This window comes from Anas acuta, chromosome 5 (assembly GCF_963932015.1).
Source record: "Anas acuta chromosome 5, bAnaAcu1.1, whole genome shotgun sequence".
NCBI lineage: Eukaryota > Metazoa > Chordata > Aves > Anseriformes > Anatidae > Anas > Anas acuta.
The window spans coordinates 35,366,628-35,388,857 of NC_088983.1; the positions used below are offsets into that span (position 1 = coordinate 35,366,628).

General features: G+C 40.9%; 1 protein-coding gene across 12 annotated transcripts in view; it reads left to right on the forward strand.

Annotated features, from left to right (window-relative positions):
• The window catches only part of DPF3 (double PHD fingers 3), a 183,247-nt gene that overhangs the window by 97,301 nt on the left and 63,716 nt on the right, over positions 1–22,230 (forward strand). For all 12 annotated transcript variants that reach the window (XR_011097101.1, XM_068684067.1, XM_068684068.1 and 9 more), the window contains one exon: positions 20,393–20,520. Coding sequence is in view for 11 of the 12 variants with exons in the window: in XM_068684067.1 (XP_068540168.1) it covers positions 20,393–20,520 (128 nt within the window). In the remaining variant the exon portion in view is untranslated. The remainder of the gene's footprint in view (positions 1–20,392; positions 20,521–22,230) is intronic.

The following is a 22,230-nucleotide window of genomic DNA, read 5'->3' on the forward strand; positions in this document are numbered from 1 at the left end:
TCTTGGTCATTCTATGATTTTCTAGGTAGATTGTTAAAGTTATCAGGTGTTGATACTTCCGTGATATTCATGAAACTGGACTTCTGCCTTGTTCTGTTCAACTAAGTATGGGCAAGCCTGCCTCCCTGCAAAACTGAGCAGTGGTATTTGCATGGGGTCTCACTGTGGAGCAATGGAAGGACTGGAAGCCGGTCATGTTTCCACACTCACTCTTTATCTGGCTGTTTTCCTTCTAACCAGTAAGAGGAAGAGCAGAGCAGAGCTCCCGTGCATGGGAGGTCTGTGAGTCTGGGAATGGGTGTGAGAGAGAGTTGGGCTGGACTGCGGAGATTTTTATTCTACAGGAAAGTGAGAAGGAAAATTTTCCCCAACTCTCCTACCAGCACCTTGAATTGCAGGTGCCACAAAGGCAAGCAGTAAGGTTTTGGTCTTCAGTAATATCAGAGCAGCTGGAAAGATGAGGGTTAGAAATGGAAGAGAGATTACATCCTGATTACACACAAGTACCTTGGAAATCTTAATTGCTCCCTGTGCAATATGCTTGGTGGTTTTGTGGTACTGGGTGATAGCATGTTTCTGCGTTGGGTCAGACATCAATATTGTGAAAGTGGTATTACCTACAGTAAACCCTGCTGACAATCAGGTATTACAGAAGCTTTGCAACTATGTGGATGAGAACAGATAGGATGTCTATGGCCAAAAACTCTGGTGGAATTTAAATTGGTAGTGTCCCACTTCAAATTTACAAGATGGCTAAATATAGATACGTACATAAAATACACACAGAGCTTTCAAGTATTTCACATGCTATGTAAGTGTAAAGAATACGACTGGAAAGTTCTTGTCTCAGTTCACTGCTGTCCTTTGATTTTGAACTGAAAGGCAACAGCGAGGTCTCAGAGCTGGCGGCCTTCCCACCCATTTGGTGGGTGTGGAGTACAGTTTGTGTGTGCTGCCACTCTGGTGAGAATGAGCTGTGCTAGAGTTTGTTCTGTTACTTATCTCTGGGCAGTCTAGTGTTCAGCTGACTACAGAAATGGCTTTTGTTTTGTTTTGTTACCAGCTTTGAAGCGGTAAAAATAAACAAAAGTATTATTTTTCATTTGCTGTGATGGACCATGGTAGTATTGTTCAAGGCAAGTGCCAATATCAGATTTTTAGATGGCCCTTAAACAGTGCCTGATCTGTCTGTAATCTGACATATGGAACAGACCACTGTGATTGTGATTGTGAACAAATGAATGGAGTCCTTACAGATAAGCTATTATCTCTCCAAAGCATCTTGACTTACCTTGTAGAGACTGTGTCTGATTGCACAAAGTGCGGTGTTTATCCTGGGAAGTGCTGAGTGCCCCCAGCTCTTGTGGATGATGTTCAGCATATCCATGGAAATCAGTGTTCTTTAAGATGGGGCACTTCACCAAGATAAACTTAAGATGAAATTAAAAAGCAAAGGACAGAATTAGCATTAGTATCACTTATATGATAGCATCTAGAGACTCAAGTTAGACCACTATCCCGGGGATCATTGTGATCATTGTGAAGTCTCCTTATACTATCTGCTATAGTCTTGTGTTGTAGCATATATTACAGCCCAAATATATAAAATATATAAAGGAATTCCTCCTGTTCCAAAACAGATAAACCAGTGACAAAGTAAATTACCTGTATGAAGATCTGATCAGAGACTTGTGGTAGAGCTGGAAATTGAACCCAAGAACACAAAGAACTCAGTTCTCCCGAGTTCCATATTATTTTTTCTTTCCCTGGATGATATGTCTATTGTCACTCAAAGATATTAGACCCTAAAAATAATTCAAAACACTAATTTCATGAGAATTTCTTTTTAGCATTTTTGTCAAACAGGCCTATTAATATTGTCTAGTTTCACTTTTGATTTCAGCCATTTTGTACAAAATCACATGTTGTTTCTTGTTCAGTACTACAAGACAGCAGTGTTGTTTCTCTATGTGCTCTGTATGGAAATACACATTTTTTTTTTCTTAACAAAAAGTTTTGCTCTACTGTTTAACATATATTGAAACTTCTCTGTGATTAAGGGAAAAATTGGTTCCTATCGTCACAGGAACCTGTGCCAATGGTACCTCTTTGATATCTAAGAAGACTGTTTTAGGATCAAAACCAGCAGGATAATTCTGGTGCCAAACAAGAGTACTTCTGTAAAGTTTAGATGAATTGGATAAGATATTCCTGAAGGGTCTGTAATAGCAATATATCAGTTGTTCAGGTTTTGCACAGGCTTCAGCATATCTGAATAACCAAAGATATTTCTGTGAAGAGCTGAATCATTATTTTTAATTATTATTATTTTTTATTTTCCATGGCTTTTATAAACATTTGCTGTGATGAAACCTAAATTTGGGGCAGATGTGACATGAACAGCCAGCAGATAGGAGGAACTTCTATTGTCTGATGACTTGGTCTAGATTCCTCGTGTAAGACAGTTTCATTGCTGATACCAGCTTGTGTGTCCTTTGCTGTCTTCCTGCCAAACTGTTGGAATTAAAACGTTTTTGAAAATCTGTTTTTTATTCAAATACTTCTGCTTTCTTAAGTACTTTGGCTTTTAAAATAGCACTGCCCATCTCTTATAATATATTCTATAGTACTTTAAATTTAGTTTATTTAGGATTTTCTTTTTCCTTCTCACATAGTTATTCCTGACTCCACCTGCTAGATGTTTAGTTGTGGGAGGACTGGAAATGGGCTCTGCCTATGACTGCTTCTGTATTCAGGCATCTGCACATGCAGATGGTGCTTCAAGGCCAGCAGAGGGAGCATTGAATAGTGTGCTTTTTTTTTTTTTTTTTTTTTTTTTTTTTTGCAAGGGCAGGGCCTGACTCCGGTTCACGTAACCGAAGTAAGTCAGGAGTTACCTCTGCAGAAATGAATGGAGCTCTGTAGGTGTAAAATTAGGGGAGGAGAAGGACTGAGCCTACTGCATGAGTCAACGTTTAAGAAACATTCTTCTGTAGCAGGAATAGGCTATTTTTAACTCTTCATTTTTTAGAAACGGGATTGGATTTTTGGTAGGTGGTGCCAAAGCAACAGTTGTGTGCTGTATTTAGGTCATGTGTTAGGCAAATATAAGGTGAAATATCAAATAACCTTACAAAGTGTGGACAATGATGACCTTCATATTTGAAGAAGCTGCATAACCCATGTAAAAGAATTTTACAGAGCAATTCCCACATGTATTTTGGTACAAATGGAGCAGATCTCATTTTCATCTACTCCCATCAGTCTTTATTTTTTGTACCTCATGTAGAAGAAAACAAAAAGTACTTACCATTTTGTAGCAGGGATGGTGGATAAAGTTCAGTTCTCAATTGATGTGTTACAGTGCACATCTGCACAACGGCAGTGCTGAATCCTGAGGCTGGTGTAACATGTACCTATATATGTCACGCGTCTGTATCACTTTGGAACAAACCAAAGCTTTACATTGTGAATCCAAATCTTGGAGTGGGGATTCTGGAAGGTGGTTTATTGATGTTATTTTTAAATTAGGGTTAGATAAGAAATTTCAATATTTAAGAGAAAGGGAACATTTATCATGGCTTTAGGAATCCCTAAACACTCCAACTTTTTTTTTTTTTTTTTTTTTTTTTTTTTTTTTCCCTATAATTTCTTTAGCAAATTGGGAACTTGTCATGAAAATTGGGAGAAAATTCTTATTTTAACCACCTCTAGCTTTTATTTATAACAAAATAAATACTGATTTCTGCTGGGCTTTTTTTTTTTTTTTTTTTTTTTTTTATTTTTTGGCTTCTTATCCAGTAAAGTACCTAAGTATTGTCCTAAATTTAAGTAGGTGTTTATTCATCAGATAAGCCTGCAGCTTACAGATGAGTCCATCAATGCTACCGAATCAAAACAGTGGGCTCCAATTCTCCACTAATCTTGCCTTCAGATTGTTCACAGCAGGACATGGCAGCACAGGAAAGTGCTGCTGCTCTGTGGCCTTTACACATCGAGCTATGACTCAGGTTAGAAAAAGTAACTTTCTCTTACCAAGAAAAAAAATGTAAGTGTGGGATCTTCTGAATCTGTTTCTTCCTTTTACACACATATATAACCAGACTCTATTCATTCACCACCCTTAAATTCTTCCTACAGTGGGGACTTTCTGCAGTCAGAATCTCTGGTCAGATAAAGTTTGCTTTCCTTTTCTGATGTGACACTAAGAAAACCAGACAACCTGTTCCTTTCTGCATGTACTCACTGGCACTGAATCACAATGTGGAAGTCCTGCAGTGAAATATCTTTGTCCCATTACCAGTCTACAGTAGAGATGCCAACCTCTGCATTTAATGTTCTGCCACACTATCACATAATTATATTGTCTGTGTGCCATACAAGACTACACAGCACAAGGCCAATGGAATATTTCTTTTTCTCTCTGCTTCTCAGTCTGTAAAATGGAGGTGCTAAAACACTTAGTCACTTTGTCTATCTCAGAGAAGTGCCTAACGGTTAGTTAATAAATCTTTTTAGAGAGCCTGGGAGGAGTAGGGGAGTATCTTTAAATAAAACGGAATGTCTGAATAAAGCCTGACACTTGCCAAGACTTTAAAGTGCTAGTTTAAACATTTTGGCCATCATCATGTAGCCTTGCAAAAGTGGTATGAAAGTATATCAACTCTGGTGCAAAACCTGGACTTATCTGCCCCATGGTGCCCAAGACAACAAGTAATTTATTACACACCCATTTATCCAAATAGAGAGACTCAACATAGGTGAGTTGTTGGGTCAGATTTCATAAGGCTAGCTGAGCAGTGTAAACTTTAGAAAGATATCTGAAGTTTTGCACAGTGCAACTAACTCTTCTTGTTTCATTTTGGCCCCTGACAATCTGGCCTTACATATTCCCTGTGTAACTGCTGTGGCCGACAGGGCTGTGGTAACTTCTAACTCCTCCTTTACTTCACATACCGGTGCTGGGTATTGTTACGCCTGCTAAGGTGCAAGTTCTTAGACTAATTCAGTTCAGTCAGCTCAAGGATAAAAGTAAACGTGTATTTTCTCCCAGATGGGATTACATGATTTCACAGGTATGGAAATAAAACACACTCCTTTCTAGAAAAGCAAATAATTTTCTATAAATAGTCTAGTCAAGAAAACAAAAACATTGCTTCTGCTGCTCCACTCCCGTCATGCTACTAGAATTTACAGGATTAACTTTGTGTAAATAGTTTCTCTTTCGTTTGTGGGATCTGGAACAGGTCACTACAAGTATTTTATACGCACAGTTTTACCATGAGAACTGTGTTGGTTAGCTAAGATTGCTCATATGAATCACCTGGGTTTACTCTTGGTTCTTGTGTGGCTGAGCCAGTTTGCATAATTGGGAGAAAGCTGCTTGCAAAAGCCACTGTGCTTTGGAATCTCTCTGGATTTTGATCAAAAGCCTATTGAAGCCAAACCCCTCTGGCTCTAGTGGTCAAACTAAAGCAGAAGTAGCAACTAAACAAGATAAAGCAGTTTTGGAAACTGTTAATTTCTTCTCTTTCTGAGCTCTCCAGGTCTTGTCCCTGAGAATGAGGATGTAGACTGCATGTACAGCAACCCCCCATGCCAGGCTGTTGTAATTTCAGAAGCCATGCAGCCACCTGGAGGTGACTTTTCCACTGGCATGTAGTCTCAGCTGTATTTAATGTACATGCGAAAACAGAGTTATGGTAACTTTGAAGCCAGGCCATTTTGAAAATGATCTGGGGCAACTGTATCACTGTAGTAGGCCACTAAATCAAAGGAACGAGCTGTGCCAATGAACTAGTCAGAGCCTCTGTGATGTGTCTGTAGGTCATCTCCTGGGACTTGATCTGCAAGATATAAGGAAAGCTTGGAGGGCTCAGGCAGCTGAGATGGTGTTGGCTTGAAATACCTGAGGCTGTTTGCATGGTTACTTTCTTGTGGTCTTTCTGTGTTATCCAGTCCATTGTTTTGTTCTTTCCCTGTTCTTCACTCTCTGTCTTTACCTATGTCTGGCTGCTAGGAAGCATCTTTGAGGAGAGTTTTTTCAACATGTGCCTCCTAAGTTGCCAAGGCCTGACTGTGAATGCAATGTCTCTAGGAGACATTTTTCCTACTGGAGAGGTAAAGTGATGTGAAATATATCCCCTTTCTATGAAGTTAACATTGATGCCTGTATGTAACCATTAGAACTATTTATTGCTGAAATCAACAGCTTTTAACATTGAAAGGTGGGCTGAGGATGGGATTCTCCTCTTCGAGGAAAGGTGGATTTGAGAGACTGCATCAGTGCTCCCTGAGTGGGCCTTGGGGGTCCAAGGAGTGGGTTGTCAAAGCTGTCCCCCTAAGGCTTGTTAGGAGGAAGAGGTAAGGGAACTCCTGGGGAACTGCCAGGGGATGGTGTATGGGGGAACAACTGGAACCTGGAGGTTTTGTTTTCCCCCAGGCACAAATTGTCTGCTTTCCAGAAAAGGGGCAGCTGAGAAGCAGCCCTGTAGAAGTTTTGCAACTAGAGCTGAGCCTAAGCAGCTTTGGCAGCAAGCCTCCTGGCACTTTTCTTGGTGTAAGCAGTACCAATTCCTTAAAAAGAGTAAGCTGTATTGGCAAAAGTGTTTTTGTAAAGCACAAGAATAGTTTAGATGCAAGTGCTGGACACAGGATCCTAGGAAATAGGTATCTTTTCTCTAATGCAATGCTTCTATTTTGTATGTTTGTGTAAGTAATCCTTGGAGTTCTTTGGTAATCACATGAACAAGAGTTTATAGGATCAAGTCCCCACGGCTTAGTCTTCTAAGATGCCAAGCTGTCTATCCCCGGACAAGGAAAGCACCTGAGCTTGGGCTTTAAGAACATGAGTGATCTTTTTGTAATTAATGGGACTTGGCACATGCTTAAAATTAAATCCACGTGTAAAGGACTTGGTTGGGCCAGACTTGCAGGTTTGGTCCTGAGCATCTTGCAAGACAGAGCCCTGTAAATTCATCAGGCTACTGGATTAACCATTTAGGAGAACCTGTGTACCATTTTATACAAGAAAATATTAACAAAAAATAGCAGAGGTTATGGAATGTCATTGCATTCAAAATAATATTGTTAAAAAACTTTTATTCAATTTTATTGTTCTTCTGACACATAGAAAATTAAATTGTTTTGTAGTCTGAAATATTATAAAATTTATAGCAGGTGATATTTTTCTGGTGCATATATAAAGAAAAGAGCAATAAATGTTAATATAAAGTCCACTATGAAATCTTACAAGCCAAGCTTTACAGATTTGCTGAGAGTAGAATAAAGAGTGTGATGGCTTCCTCTCCCCCATCCTTGTACCTTCCACCATCTTTCCTGGTTGGTGTTTTGTCTGTCGTTCTCATTCTCATGTAAACATTTTACCCCCTTGTAAATCACCATCGTATATCTGAGAGATATTAAGTGTGTTTTTACTGGATTTCAATTCATTTCAGTATTTCTTGCATTTTGTATTTGATTGTCTGATAAACCACAGATATTTTATGCTTTAGAATTCAGACACCGCTGGTGTTTGCCATGGAGTCCATTCCCAATAATAAACTCCTTGGGGGAAGGAGAGTCAATGCAATGTGTGTTTGGTGGGGGATAAAGTACAGAACAAATATATATGGCTTTTCTATGCAACCTCTTCCAGACCAGAGATCTCACTTAGGATGCACTTGGAGCATGATTCCCCTTAAACTAACAAGGTGACTTAGGGCCAGTACCTTAGCTGCTGGAGGTGGATGCAGTTCCCTAAAGACTACGGTGAGCAGCAATTTCCATCAGCTAAAGCTGTAGTTCTTGATGTAGGAGAAAGGATGAAAACTTCACTCATGATGCACTTCTGAATGCATGTAATTGCCCTCGGGAAGTATGGAGTGGATGTCTTAGAAACACATATGGTCATGATTAATATCCTATGCATGTCCTCCAACACTGTGGAGAAAATTCTTTTGTTCTTGGCCTAAAACAAACAGCATGGCATGATGGGAATAAAAGACAAATTTTCAAAGATGGGACATTCAGTTAGTGCACTGAAACTACATTTAAACACTAAGCAAGTGGCTATTTTTTTTTTTTTTTTTGTATTTTTAAGAGATGCTGAAGACTTTTATCTTCTCACGATACCCTTGGTGCAGTGCCTGTGAATGACAGTTACAGATAGGTGCTACTCTGACAAAGTGAAGTGCATAGCTCTAGGACTTTTCAGAGCGATGTTGCCTTTGTAAACGATGGGTACGTCTGCCATGCAATGCTCATTGCCTAAGTGAGATAGCGGCACGGCAGGAGAACTGGCAATGCGGAGCCTGTGTCTGAGAGCAATACTATAGACTGGGACAGTATCAGCAAACAAAGAAACTATTAACTAAATAGGAAGGAGTCAGGATTAAGTGCTTTGTGTCTCTGAAGCTGCTATACCAGGGATGGCACTTTAAATATGCTTACAGTATATTCTTCCAGGGAGCTTTCTTTTTATATCTAAATGGGAAAAATCATCATAACAATAAAAAAATTAGCCTCTGTCTGCTAAAGATGATGCCCAAGTACATCTGATCTCTCAGCAAGTGCTACAGATGGAACCAGAGTGCATCCAACTTTTTTGTTTTGCCTTTCAATCCTGAATCATAATTAGTTCCCTACTGCTTTAGTACATGTACAACATTTTAATAGTCACAAGGACTCACTCCAATCCACTTTGCCATTTCCACAGTTCACTCTTTCATACCAGTGGCAACCTCCCCTCCCCGCTTTAGGAACAGCATAAAAAAACCTAAATAGCCAAGCATGTAGCTGTAGATTGATGAGGTTGTCACACCATTCTCCTCACCGTTTTCTTCCGACCTGCACTGTGCTCTAATAGATGGATGATTGCTGGGGGAGGGAGAGAGTTAGCAAATCCCACAGCCAGATGTTCAGGGATGGACAGAGCGACCTTCTCAAGGAACCCAGAGGAGTGTAACTGTGTCCTTCTGAGGGAGAAGGACACTCAGGTGCCTCCGGCTGTCTTTGTTTATCTCTCTTTTCAAAAGGAGCACGAATGGGCTCAGCATGGCTGCAAGGATGGATGTTTCTCGGTGCATCAGGGGAAATGACCAGTCATCCGTCTCTTCACTGTGGAGTCTGCCTGCAGCCATCAATCTTGTAGCCCAGCACGGCAGCTCCTTTGGCTTAGTTTGGCTCAACATTAGATGAACAAAGGGAAATTAAAGCTGAGCAGGGGGAAAGGAGAGAAGAGCAACTATTCTCTATTTCACTTTATTTTCCCCTCGTATGGCTCTCTCTCTCCACCTCCGCCATTATCATCTATTTTTGCCATATTTTGTAAGGTGTGGAGAAGGCCCAGAATATACATTTTTAGGATCTAGAAGTTTACAGCCCAGAATATACATTTTTAGGATCTAGAAGTTTACAGCATTTCTCTGTTAGCAGAGAGGAGAAAGGAGGGAGATATTGAAAAGGCATAATTCAAGGCCCAGAGCCTCCATTTTTCAGTTTACTGTGGCAGTTTTCAGAACAAGCCTGCCATAGTACAGCTGCAATAGGCAAGGGGAAGGAATATAGTATCTTCCCTCCATCTTGCTATTTTTCCTCCTTGTTCCTCCTAATTCCTTCTTCCCCGCCACTTTAGTGTTTTCAGGCATGTACTTCATCTCTTCACTCCCGTTCTATTCAGAAAGCAATCAACAGAGGCACGTGATGGGGCTGTCTGGAAAAAGGTATGTACTGACATCCAAGAGCCATGATGGCAGCTTATGTCAGCAAATGCAAGCTCACTTGAGTTTGCCTGCTTGATACCACAGCACCGGGGCTGCATAAGCTTTGCACAAACTGCCCGAGCTCATCCAGCACCTGTGATTCATGCTGTGAAACTGGAGGTCATGACAATGTCTTCATTGCTGTTGGTATGCGGCCCGTCAGAATCAAAACCATTCAGATATGTCTGCTTGTAAACCTAGCACTGAATTAACTGAATTCAGCACTGAACTCAGATGGACCACTTTTGCCTGAAATCCTCAGATTTCATGTACTTCGAGCCAGGCTGGGAGGAAAAGAGGGATGTGAATTCACTGCCTGTGCTGGATTCCCAGAGCTATGGTCTGATTTTTTTTTCCATGGTGGGTTGCAACCTGGTTGCTTTCACTGTTTTCCCCTAAAAATCTTGCCTCTGGATATCATAGCAGAACATGTTTGGCTTAATTTGTAGAAGCTTTATTTAGAGATAGCCTTGCTCTGTTAGCACTGCCCAGTGTGGTGTGTGATTGACGTATTTAATAAACGTGTGATTACATTTACTTTTTAATTTTCCTGGCTAACACCAATGATCTAAGCACCAGGTCTGAAAGAGCCAGGCTCCCCTGCAGAACTGTGGTAGGAGATTTCTTTCTCCCACTTTTTACTGGAGGCAAAGAACTGAGATCTCCCAGCTGTGCACAAAGCTTATAAGGAGATTCAAGACCCAACTAAGCACTAAGACAGAGTAAGGGAACTCCGTAAAAGCAGATACTGGACTCAGAGATCTATCTGAGGAGTCTTTACCTGCTTTCAACCCAAATGTGCCATCTGGAGTGAACAGGCTTATGCCAAGATGGGGAAAATTTATACCATCATGGGTTTAAAGGGCTGCTTTGCAGTTTGGGCTGCTTTTTTTTTTTTTTTTTTTTGGTCTTCTTTTTATTCTAAACCTGAAGCAAAAACCCTCAAGAAAAACATATATTTGGTGAAAAGCAGTTTCTCTTCCCCCACACCGTGCTTGTGTAGGCTTTACAAGTGGACACAAGACCTCTTTGAGTGGGGATATTCAGAGAAATCTCACAGTCCTTCTTTCATATTTTCCTTATATAGCGATAGCATCATTTCCCAATGTGTGTATTTAATTGTGTCCCTTTTAAACGAATGCTCAGATTTTCTGCGGCTTCCCTGCAATTTTCGAGAAAGACAAATCTTGTTCATGTTGTCATGAGGCAGCCTACCCCAGATGGCACATTTGTGTCTCGGGATGCCCTCTGGCTGGCCTATTGGCAGGCATTCCAGTGGCTCTGAAGGTCACCTTGTTTACACCTTGCCTTTTTCCCCCTCCCTATTCAGAGTCTTGCTGAGCCTGCAGGCTGGGCTTCACCATCTGCATTTTCTCTGGTGCCATTAATCTTCCTGTTTACCATTCTGTTATTAATTCTGGAGTTCACCTTTTTGTTTAAACGCTTTATAGGCCTCTTGGAATTTCTTGTCTTTTTTGTGGCAACAGATCTGAGCATCTCAGTACATGATTTGCTTTGTTCTTTCCCATTTCTGAAAGGATACCTACTAGCATCTCATGCCATTTTCTATTACAAGCTTTCCTTCCCATAATAACATTTTTCAATTAAATAGCTTCATCTGTCAGATGCATCTTACTGTATGAGTAAATATTATCCTTATTCTTTGGGGTTTGTGAATTGGCCAATGAAGCCTGGTATCTGTGAAAATAGTTCAGTGTTTTTCTTGAGTAGAAAAAAAAAAGTGTTTAAACCTGTTTTTGTGAGAACCTATGAGAACACCTTGGCTTTTTGGTGCATTTTATTCGAATGTCTGAATGCCTATGAATATTAAACAAGTCCTACCAAACCCTAGAGGATAGATGAAGGCTATCTCCTTTTGACAGATGATGGAAACACAGAGGGTACCTTTGTTAGAGTTTGGCCCAAGATCACATAGGGAGGCAGCAGCAATGCCAAGGGCAGCGTCTAGGATGATTGTGGATGATTGTTCCCTATCCTTGCTAAAATCGTTGGTCACTTTGCTGTGGCCTTTCTGTTCTTCAGTGGTTTATACGTGTTTGAGCCTTGCATGATGAGCCAGTTCTGCTTGGCATGGCGTGGCTGACTTCTTCAGACACTGTGCCATGCAAATGTGGCTGTCCTGCTTCCCCACACTGCCTGGGTTGCAGAGCACTTTGTTCCTTCAGCTGGGAGCTTCACAGCCACAAATGCAGGATGAGGGCCAGGACACCTGTAATCGGGCTGTGCAGCACTAATAAACCCTGCCGCATCTGTGCTATTACCTTTAGAGCTGCCGGGGTGCCTCTGCCTGCTCCCTGATGCTTTGGGTGTTGGAAGGGCATCGTTAACTGAGCTGCAGCATCGCACGAGCATACAGAGGCAGCTAGAGCTCAGCACTGCGCTCAAGCAAATCCCCCTCCTCATTCCGGTGCAGGAGAAAGTGCGGTGCAGGCTCCCAGGAACCACTGCAGGACTCAGATTGGCTTTGGCAGGTTTATCAGCTCTGGCTTGGTGCCGGCTCTGCTAGGCCCAGTCTGAATTAATTGGGATGCCTGCGCACTGTGGTTGAGAGATAACTGCATTACAGAGATTTATCTCTTGCTAAAGGTATCCCCTCCACTGTCCTCGATAAGGGAGAGGAGAAGCTATGCAAAAAACCCACAGAATTTGTAGCAAGGTTAAGGTATGGCTGGCCTTATGTATGGTTTATGTATGAGGCTGGATTCGGTGCTGTCATGTATGGAAATGGTAGAATCGATTGCGATGGAGGTCCACTCCCTGCTAGAGTTTGCAGACTGTACTGTGTTGAAGTGGCTCATGTTTTCTGGTGGCTTTCTTGGTACTGGATAATGAGTGGGTTCTGCTTCTTTTGATGGGTCAAGAGGCCAAAGGCCCATCCATCTGTGTGAGTGTATCTACATGACCACGTGCAGATAGGTTGACCAAGTTACTCTCTTATGCCATACAGGCCAGAAGCCATGTCAGGGTGATGCGCGGCCTGGAAAGATAAGCAGGAATTTTCTCTAAATTGTAGTTGTTACCCAGACTCTGTCCCCTGATGCTATCTACTGTGTTTGCTCATTCTGGTTCTGCTAAGTCCTGGTTGTGGTTTGAGCCGATCTAGAGCGCAAATGCAAGAGCGACCATGAATGCAAGGGAGTGCTAGAATAATGTTACTGACAGGAGATATTCCTTTATGATTTGAACACTGAGGGTAGTTATATGATCCAGCATTTAGCCTGATATTGTAATTTGTCAGGCTTTGAAAAGCAGGTACAGTATAACTGTATGTGACAATGATTTGTGTTTGCTGAGAAATAAATCTGTAAAAAACTTCTGAAAGACAACCAACAAGAGGGCTGTTTTTTATCTTATTTTATTTTATTTTTATTTTTTACTGTGAGATTTTATAGAGGCATTCTAGTCTGCCAAAGAAATACAGCTGCTTGTAAAGTCCATGTTTTGATGATGGGTTAAGCTAAACAATACCTAACCTTATGTTTGAGGGTCTCTGCTCTTTCTTTTTTTTTTTTTTTTTCTTCAATTTTATTTCTCCCTTGTGTTGAAGCACCCTGAGACATATTTTAGCCAGGAGCTGATAGAATCTTTCCACTGGATCCTGATTTTAAAATTCAAAGTTGTCCTCTGCTTTTTCTACAGTTTGTGCTCAGATTGAAGAAAGTTTTAGTCCCCCCCATACCACAGCTTCTTGTCTTTCATCTCTTCACTTTCTTTCCCTGCCACTGCCCCATTCCCCCAATCTTACAAGAGTGGCAGCTTTGCAGTAAGAGGTGCTGAGGAGGCATTGGGATTTTTCAGTTTCCCAGTGCTCCCTAGGACAAACCTCAGTAAGCTCTAACATTTGCAACAAGTGTTTAATAAGATTCATTTTGGAGCATTATAGGATCCCATGGCTTCAGTCTGTTGCACTGTGTGGGTGCTGAGCAGAGGTATGCTCTGCCCCTAAAGAGGAGTTTTCACTTAGTGGAGGATAGTGCTCCAAACTATTCTTTCTGTGCAAAATGACTTAGTTACAGAGAAACAAATAACCTCTCATTTTCAAGTAACCTTGCTTCTAAAATATGTTTATCTTTCTATTTAACCTAATTCTCATTCTCACCATGGCACCATTTACCTTGAGATTGCAATATTAGGCATGAGGTTTGAGGGTGGAATTGGAGGGGGAGACAAAGGGTTACTGGAGTAGCCTTCTCTCCAGTCCAGCCATGGCTTTATTGCATCTGACTTGAATTAAAAATAAAGCAAATTTGATGTTTACTAGCCTCTAGGGTCATTTGTTTGGCTTTGCAGACCCATTGTGAGAATCCATGTTATCAGCAGTCTAGTTTTGGGGAACACCCAGGGCTGGGATGGCTGAAGGTCCTGTGGATTGGGGATGCAGAGGACTCTTAAGTGTAGATCTGACACTGAAAAGTTTGCTACAGATGGGTGCTGAATTGCGGTGATGTTGGGAGAACAGTCTGGGATAGTAGGGACCGTGGAAGGTGAAGATTAGAGCGTAATGGTGGTAACGTGTAGCATCTGCTCCTGGGATAGCAGGTGACAGTGCAGGGAAAGAAGAGTTTTGAAGATCCAGGTCTGCAGGAGAAATGAAGATTGTTACTGTGCTGTGCTGGCAGATGCATGCTTAAGAGAAAAGCTTGCAGAGCCCTGCCTGTAGTGTACCTGGTTCTGGTGGTTGCTGTGAAAGCATCCCTTCCAAGGGCAGTAACATATCACTATAAGCAAGGAAGGAAACATGCTGAGGAGGATCTGGTTGTGCACACACAGAAAAGCTACAACATCCAGCTATTCAACGTAAAGCATTGTCTCCTCTTTTTTTCTTAAGGGATTCCATCCCCCCTGCCCCCACCCTTTGCACTCTAACGCTATATTTGTGCCTTGGAGATGTGGAGATGAGCATATGATGGATGGATGGATGCTGCTTGTCTGGGTTTTTCACCACCATTTCCCCCGGGGCACTCTGTCTGCTGGCAGAGAGCACCATCCCAAAAGATGGTATCTTTTGCAAACTCGACAGCTAACAGACAGCTTCTCTCTCTGCATATTTCCCAAAAGAAGAGCAGGCTTAATCTGGTTTTTATATGGCATATTTCATTATAATCTTTTTGACTTCCCATGTTCCCAATACACCATCATAAATAAAACGCTGGGGGTGGGAGCAGCAGAGATGCTGAGGCTTCACACTCTTGTGACACTGATAGATTCTCATTTTAAACTGTCATGGGATTTAATTGCTTGCTGAGCCACTGCACTGCACTTTCAGACACATCCTGCCACATCCTCTTAATGAGCTTAGTGGCTGCATTCGCTCAGCAGTAGTTCTGTTTGCTGTGAATTAGGTGGCTTTTTCAGACCACCTATATGATTTTAAAGAGCCAGCGGTTCTTAAGGTAAATATCCTTGGATTTGTCCATTTTAAAGAGCAGTTCATGGACTCCTAATATATAGTTTCCTCTGGCGCTTTTTATGTTCCAAAAAAACAGAACCAAGAAACAAAAACACAAGAATCTATGTGCAAAGTCAGTGTTTGTCTAAGAGGGTTTTTGGAAGCCGGATTGCTTTGGTTTGCATAGTAGCTGTCTCTGGCATGATAGATCATGCTGGAACTCACCCAATAAGTATCTCTGTTCCCAATTAGAACTGGAAATGGAGCTGCTTACGAGTGCACAGAGATGATGGCTTGGGTGGCAGCTGCTACTGTGGAGATGGAAATGATCCATTGTAAAACAAATACGTTTCACTGTATAGAAAAAGGGATGGTTGTTTTTAATTTATGTTTCAAAGAGACACTGAAAAGTTGCTTAGCTCCCAATGCGTTGTAAACCAAATGTGGTATATTTAAAGACAGGCATGTGCTGCTATTTTGGTGAATCAAAACTTGCAAAAGCCCACCATTTTGTAGGATTTGCGAAAATGTGATTCTTTTGGAGGCAGCATGTCGATAGAAAACAGATAGTGGCATGGTACCGGCCTGGGTGCTTGTTCAGATCCTACCACTGCGGTTTAAGGACCTTGATAAATAGAGAGATTGTTGCTCTGAGCTGGTAAACAGAAATAACCACGTTAATTTAATCACTATGGAAAGGACTCTGCCAAGTTAAGAAACATAAATTTTAATTATATGTACACACATATTCGAATTATACTATATGCACAACATTTAGCTGAGACACCAATAATAGCTTGGTTTATTAAAACAGGAAGGACTCTGAAATAACGTCTTCTTTTTCATTGATGATCTTTGGTGATTTGACTCTCCTATTTTGTATGGTTCTGGCTTTCGGTCTGTGCTATTTCCTGCATCTCCTACACTAACCAGGTGCTATTGCATTTGTAATACTAATCAAAAGGAAATTTACCTACAAGCTGTCTTGAAATTGTTATGTATAAAAGAGAGAACTTTTAGTTATATTGCTTTTACTAGTAGTTATTACTTGTAATAAAGATTATGTTCTCTGAAATTGCAATGTCTGAAGAAGAGCTTGTGGTACAAACTAGGAGTTACAATAGAAAGAATTTAGAACAATTTGTGGGTAGCAAATGTTATTACTTATATTTAAAAAGGATTTGGATGTGATTCAAGAATTTAAAGAGCCATAAATTCTACGTGAACATTTGAGAAATTGATTGAAACAGTAATTAGGTATAAGCAGTAAAGCACCTCAGAAACGATGATATAGGAGGTTCTGACTGACTTCCCCCACCCTCCAAAAGGAAAATCATGTCTCACCACTCTCTTAAAATTCTTTACATGACATGTAAAGAATTAATAGATAAGGAGGTTGACAATTTACTTAGACTTTCTGAAAACCTTTGGTCTTCTCCAAAGAGGAACAAAGCATTGTTGCAGATCAAGACTTCTAGAATAAAATGTGAAGCAAAGAAAAAATGAAACAAAGAATTTTATAGAGAAAGGCTAGCAGCTGGTGCATCAAGGTTTGGTGTTCAGTCCAGTGTTGTGCAATATAGTAATGAAAAAACTGGAGAGAGAGGGAGTACGTTGTAAAGTACAAAGGTCTGCACATAGTCCAAAGTTTTCTTGAGCAGTTGTGGCTAGTGAGGTCTGTGCTGGCCTCTTTGGGGGGCGTCTGAATGTCCTTTGGGAATGGGCAGTGGGAGAGACATTTTAATTTGTTACCTGTGTGTTGAAAGTATTGCCTGCTGGAAGTTTTTGTCCCTCTTACAAGGTTCATAATCCTGGCTAGCATGCAGCTGTGGAGACTGTTAAGACCCTGCATGCTGCCCGAGGGATAATACTGTGGGTAATATAAAGAATATTGTAATACATTTGTTTAAATGAGGGCTGTGGCTTCATCTGAACATATCAGGTGCAGTATTGGTCCATCCTGGGGAGATTATTGAAGAATGAGAGGAAGTTCAGAGAGGTCTAACATGACAAAGCCATATGGAAAAGCTCTCACAGCAGAGAGATGGAAAAGATTGTGACTGTTTATCTTCAAAAGGAGAGGAATAAAAAGAAATGTGAAAAGAAGTTCGGTCAGGAACTTCTATTTTCCCTATCTAACAGCAAGAAGATAAATAAATCTGCTAAGCAAGCAATAAATAAAGCGAAACACTCCTTATTTCAAGCCATAGTTCAACTGTTGAACTCACTCTTGTAGGAGGACATTGAGAACAAAAGTGTATCAAAATTCAGAAAGGGATGGGCTATTCTGTGTATTTCCAAAGGACCTAGATTTAGGATAACTGGAAGTGATACTGTGTTTATCCCTCAGGACTGACCTATTAGATAGCGTTTAACCATTTCTCTAGGCAAACTGAACTGTCTTGTAGATTTTTGGAGGTTTTTATCTCTGAGGATTCAAAAAGTGTTTTGGAAATAAAATTTCCTGACTTCATTACCGTATCCTTTTATAGACCAGCCATCTTCCAAGAAAGATTGAATTCATTACAGGGACTGAATTCATTACAAAGGTGTTGTCTATGGACCTTTGTAGGTTTATATGCTGTAAAGTTTACATTTCAGATAAGATAGGGAGGAGATTGTGCCATTTCCCACTTTGTAGAGCTGCTTAGGAATGAAAATGGCCTCAAGAATCTACCAGCAGAGAAGGAAATAAAGCGGTTGAATAGTTGTTAGCTTAGTGGGCAGATGGGAGGCAACTGCCCTGAGTTTCTTTTCCCCAGTTTTCCTCCTTTCTAATTTAATTCTTGGTTATTCAATCTCCTCAACAGTAAACTGGGAATAAAAGTATTACCTTATACTGCCTTGTCAGTGGGATGTTAAATTTAATAATTAAAAAATGCTCTGAGAGTTTCGCATGAAAAGCCTCCTGGAGTGTTGCTGGTGGGAGGTGGCAGCACCACACAGAACAACTGTGCTTTTTTAAGGTCAAAAAAGGGCAGCTATCTTTAAGCCTACCTTTTCCCCTGACTTAATGTTCAGTATCTCTGGAAGAAACAGGAACTAGTTTTCCTTTCATATATGTTTTACTTATCCCCTCCCTTCCTTGCTCATTCCCTTTGCAAATGCATTTGTTTGCTGAGTATATCACAGGCAGGCATAGCTTGTCACAGTGAAGCAATGTTTGTTACCGATGCCCTTGAGCTTGCTTGAAGCTTCTTCTCTTGCTGAATGTATGATGACCTGTTGGATTTTACAGTCCTGCAAGGTTCACAATGCAAAACAAATGCCCTTTTGCACATAAGCACAGGACTTTGAAACAAAGGTGAACACGCAGCTAGAGATGATTTTGGAGGTTCCTTAGTGGCTTTAGATTCAAATGTTGTGACTTGCACATAAATTGAGTGTAAAACCCTTTCTTTCTATTGAAATGTCTGGATTTAGCATCTGGAGGGAGGTACTAGGTGTTCATACAGGGAATTCTCTGTTGACTTCTCTGTCAGTTTTTTTATAGCTCAGAAAGGGGAAAAAGTGGAGAAAGTGGCATAATGGGGGAAGGTGTGCAGAGCTTGATGCTAAAAACAGAGGCCTGATTGCACAGACCTCCTTGCAATGAGAAGGGGTCAATTCACTGTTGACCCCTTCCCATTGTGTTGGCTGTCCTGGGAGTTTCCTTTGAAAATCCCAGTGGTTTGGGTTTACTCGGCCTCTCCCTCCATGAATAGAATAGCTTTTGCTGGAATTTTGCTGGATTTTATGTGGTTATTGGCTGAGCAGTGTTCTCTCACTTAGAAGACTTGAGCAAGCATGTTGTGGAAGCACTGATCAGGGACCCTGAATCATTTGCTGGCTTAGAGGTTTTCACATATAGAGCAAACATATTCCTGGGACACAATTGCCCCCAGGAAACAGATTACACTTTACTGTCCCAGGTGGAAGTGTTCATTCATTATTTGGATTGCAGGAGTGATTTGAGGCTTTATAAACACAAGAATTTCTGCCCTGCAGAGTTTACAACTCAAGGTGATAGAAAAGCAGGGAGCTTCAAGCAGACTGGGGAACACAAGACAGTTCTAAAAGATGAAAAGTGGACAGAGCTGTGAAATCAGCACACCAGATGCTGATTTGTAAGCATTGATCCTGTGCATTATTACTTTATAAATCTATTGGCCAAGAGGAAGGAATTCATTTTAGAAGGGAGGGAGTACTTGAGAAATCCACACCTTGGCCTTGTCAGCAGAGACATTCAGGATGTCTCCCTACCATAGAATTGCTCTGAATGAACACCTACACAAGTAGGATAGAAGCCAAGATCTACAAGGAAAATGTAATTCTTTCCTGGGTGTATTTTAACATCTTGCTAAAATTAACATGTTGTATTTGCATGCCTACTGCACCGTCTCATAATCCAGTGACAGAATTCCAAAGGGGAGGTATGCTCTGTTCCTTCACTGGCATGGCAAGTTGCATCAGGCTTCCTCATAAACCCTCTTTGCCAGTTAAAGTCCCATGCCCCAAGCCTCCCCCCGAGCCACACTTGGGTTCTTACTGCAGTGGCTGAGGTTCATCCTGTTCTGTGGGCTACATTCTGCACTTGTAACTGTGTTGGCTGATGGTTCTTCATTTGTGTCATCCCATTTAAATCAACCCAGGTATGGGAGTCGATATTCAATGAAAATTCAAGGCACATCCTTTTTTGTTTGTTTGTTTGTCTTTTTTTTTTTTTTTTCAATTTTAATTCTCAGCATTGGCCCCACATACTAGGTTTCCAGTTCGCCACATGCAGAACATGCCCTGCTGTAGGGAAGTGCTGCTTGTAGCTGTTCTATATAAACTGTGCCAGATGCTAAATTGCACTAAACTACTTCGCAACTTCAAAAGATCAGATCTTCATATTTGTTATTTCAGTGTCTAGGAAAGCCTTGGTTTTGTTTTTTATTTGAAGCATAAGGAGTTTACATAAAGGAAAAATATTTTCCCCCCTTTTATTTCCTCTTGATACAATGTTCCCAGCCTTATTTTCCTGTAAGCAAACAGTAACTGAAAAGATAGCAAATTTTCAGCAAAATAGAATTGAATCCTATAAGGGGATCCATAGAGATTAAAAAAAGAACTTGAAGAATTCTCCTTCAAGATAGAAACAAGCTTGAAGGACTGTCAGTCTTCTGCTTGCCAGCTCTGTCCTTCTGCTTGTTAGCTGCCCGGGGGGAGATACATACAGTCAGTGTGTTTTGTTTTTCAGAAGTTGATCTGCCTCTGAAAAAAGATGGGTTCACATCAGAAAGTACAACTCTGGAAGCCTTGCTACGTGGAGAGGGAATAGAGAAAAAAACGGACACTAAAGAGGAAGACACTATACAAGAAATCCAGGTAAAGGAGATCCCTGTGCCTTTACAGCAGTGCTGAATTTTACAATTTGTCTCTAAGCCTAGCAATTTTTGTCCTGTGACAGAATAGTTCATCTCTTGATAGTTGTGTCATTCTACTGTCAAAATGTTATCAAACCATTGTGCTATACTGTGATGCTCAAAATGAACTTGGGATCTCACACACTTCTCCTGTCATAAGAATCTCGGTCACTTGGCTGTGTTCTGCGTGGCTTGTGTGTTGGGATTTTCAGCAGTATGAGACAGTAACACATGGAATGGCCAAGCAGAGATGGGTCACAACCATAAACCGAGTTTTATTGCCTCAGATTTAGAATGAGTTTGGACATGGGTTTGAAGTTGTATTCACAGCTGCTGACTATAAAGAAAAATATGTTGTTGCTGTGTCTGTTTTTGCTTACACTGACAAGTCTTCAGGAAGTATGCAAACAAAATAAATAATTAAAAATGTGCTAATGTTAATTATCTCAGTTATCATTAGTGATGCAGGTACGAGAACTATTGCTTCTTTGCATGCATTATGGTTTGAAAGTTACATTTGTCAAAATTCCACTTCATCCTTTAAAACTGTTAAAAGTAGAAACACATTTGTGGGTCTGTCACAGAATGAAGTCAGCTAATATAAATATTTCTTATATAAGGGCATCTTACTTTATAAAGACATCTTAAATTGATGGGAAAACAGGCCTCTCCCATGGGAACAGCAGCAAATCTTTGGTGATGGTAAAACACCATTGTGTTATTTGATTCTCTGTTAGTGATTTTTAGGAAGAACCATTGGCAATGCATCAAACTTGGTTATTTTGGCTGAAATACAAGATCATAGAATCACAGAATCATAGAATGGCTTGGGTTGGAAGGGATCTTAAAGATCATTTAACTCCACTCCCCCTGCCATAGATAGGGATGCCACTGACTAAATCTGGTTGGCCAAGGCCCTATCCAGCCTGGCCTTGTACACCTGTAGGGATGGAGCATTCACACCTTCTCCTGGCAACCTGTTCCAGTGCTTCACTACCTTACAGTGAAGAATTTTCTTCTAATGTCTAGTCTAAATCTATCCTCTTGTAGTTTAAGACCGTCTTTAGTTTAGGACCATTTAGTTTAAGATATGGCATCTATACCTGGAATCAGTAAAATTTTGAGTGGCCAACCCCATGCCAAATGAAACAGAAGAGTGTGGGGCTTCAAATCGATATTACTTGGAGATCAGTCCTGCTCCACTGAAATTTCACATATGTAAGGGCAGTAAATTAGGTCTCCTGTTCCCAGTAACACAGGTAAAAGAGCACCATCAGAGAAGAAGTGTCCCATGTTCACTGAGTGGGGAAGAGTTCTGCACAAGGTGCCATATGTGTTTCCTTTCTCAGTGGTGTATCTGGCTCTAATGAGGTGAGAGCCCTAAAGCCCTGTTCATATCTACTTTCAAAGTCACAAGAAGTCACATTGCAGCACCATTATGAGATCAACAGGTGCCTTTGGATGTTATTTTGCAAAATGAGCTCCCAAATTATCCCCAACATCAGTCCAAGGAAAGAGACTTCAGAGATGGTAGAACTAGCACAAGTCTGGGCATTAAAGAGCAGAGAGGGGATACCCCAACATACCATGAGTTTTTTGCTAAACTGCCCAAGCTGTGACCTGTCACCCATATACTAGTTTCATCAGAACAGACACAAAAGGCATGTCTTGC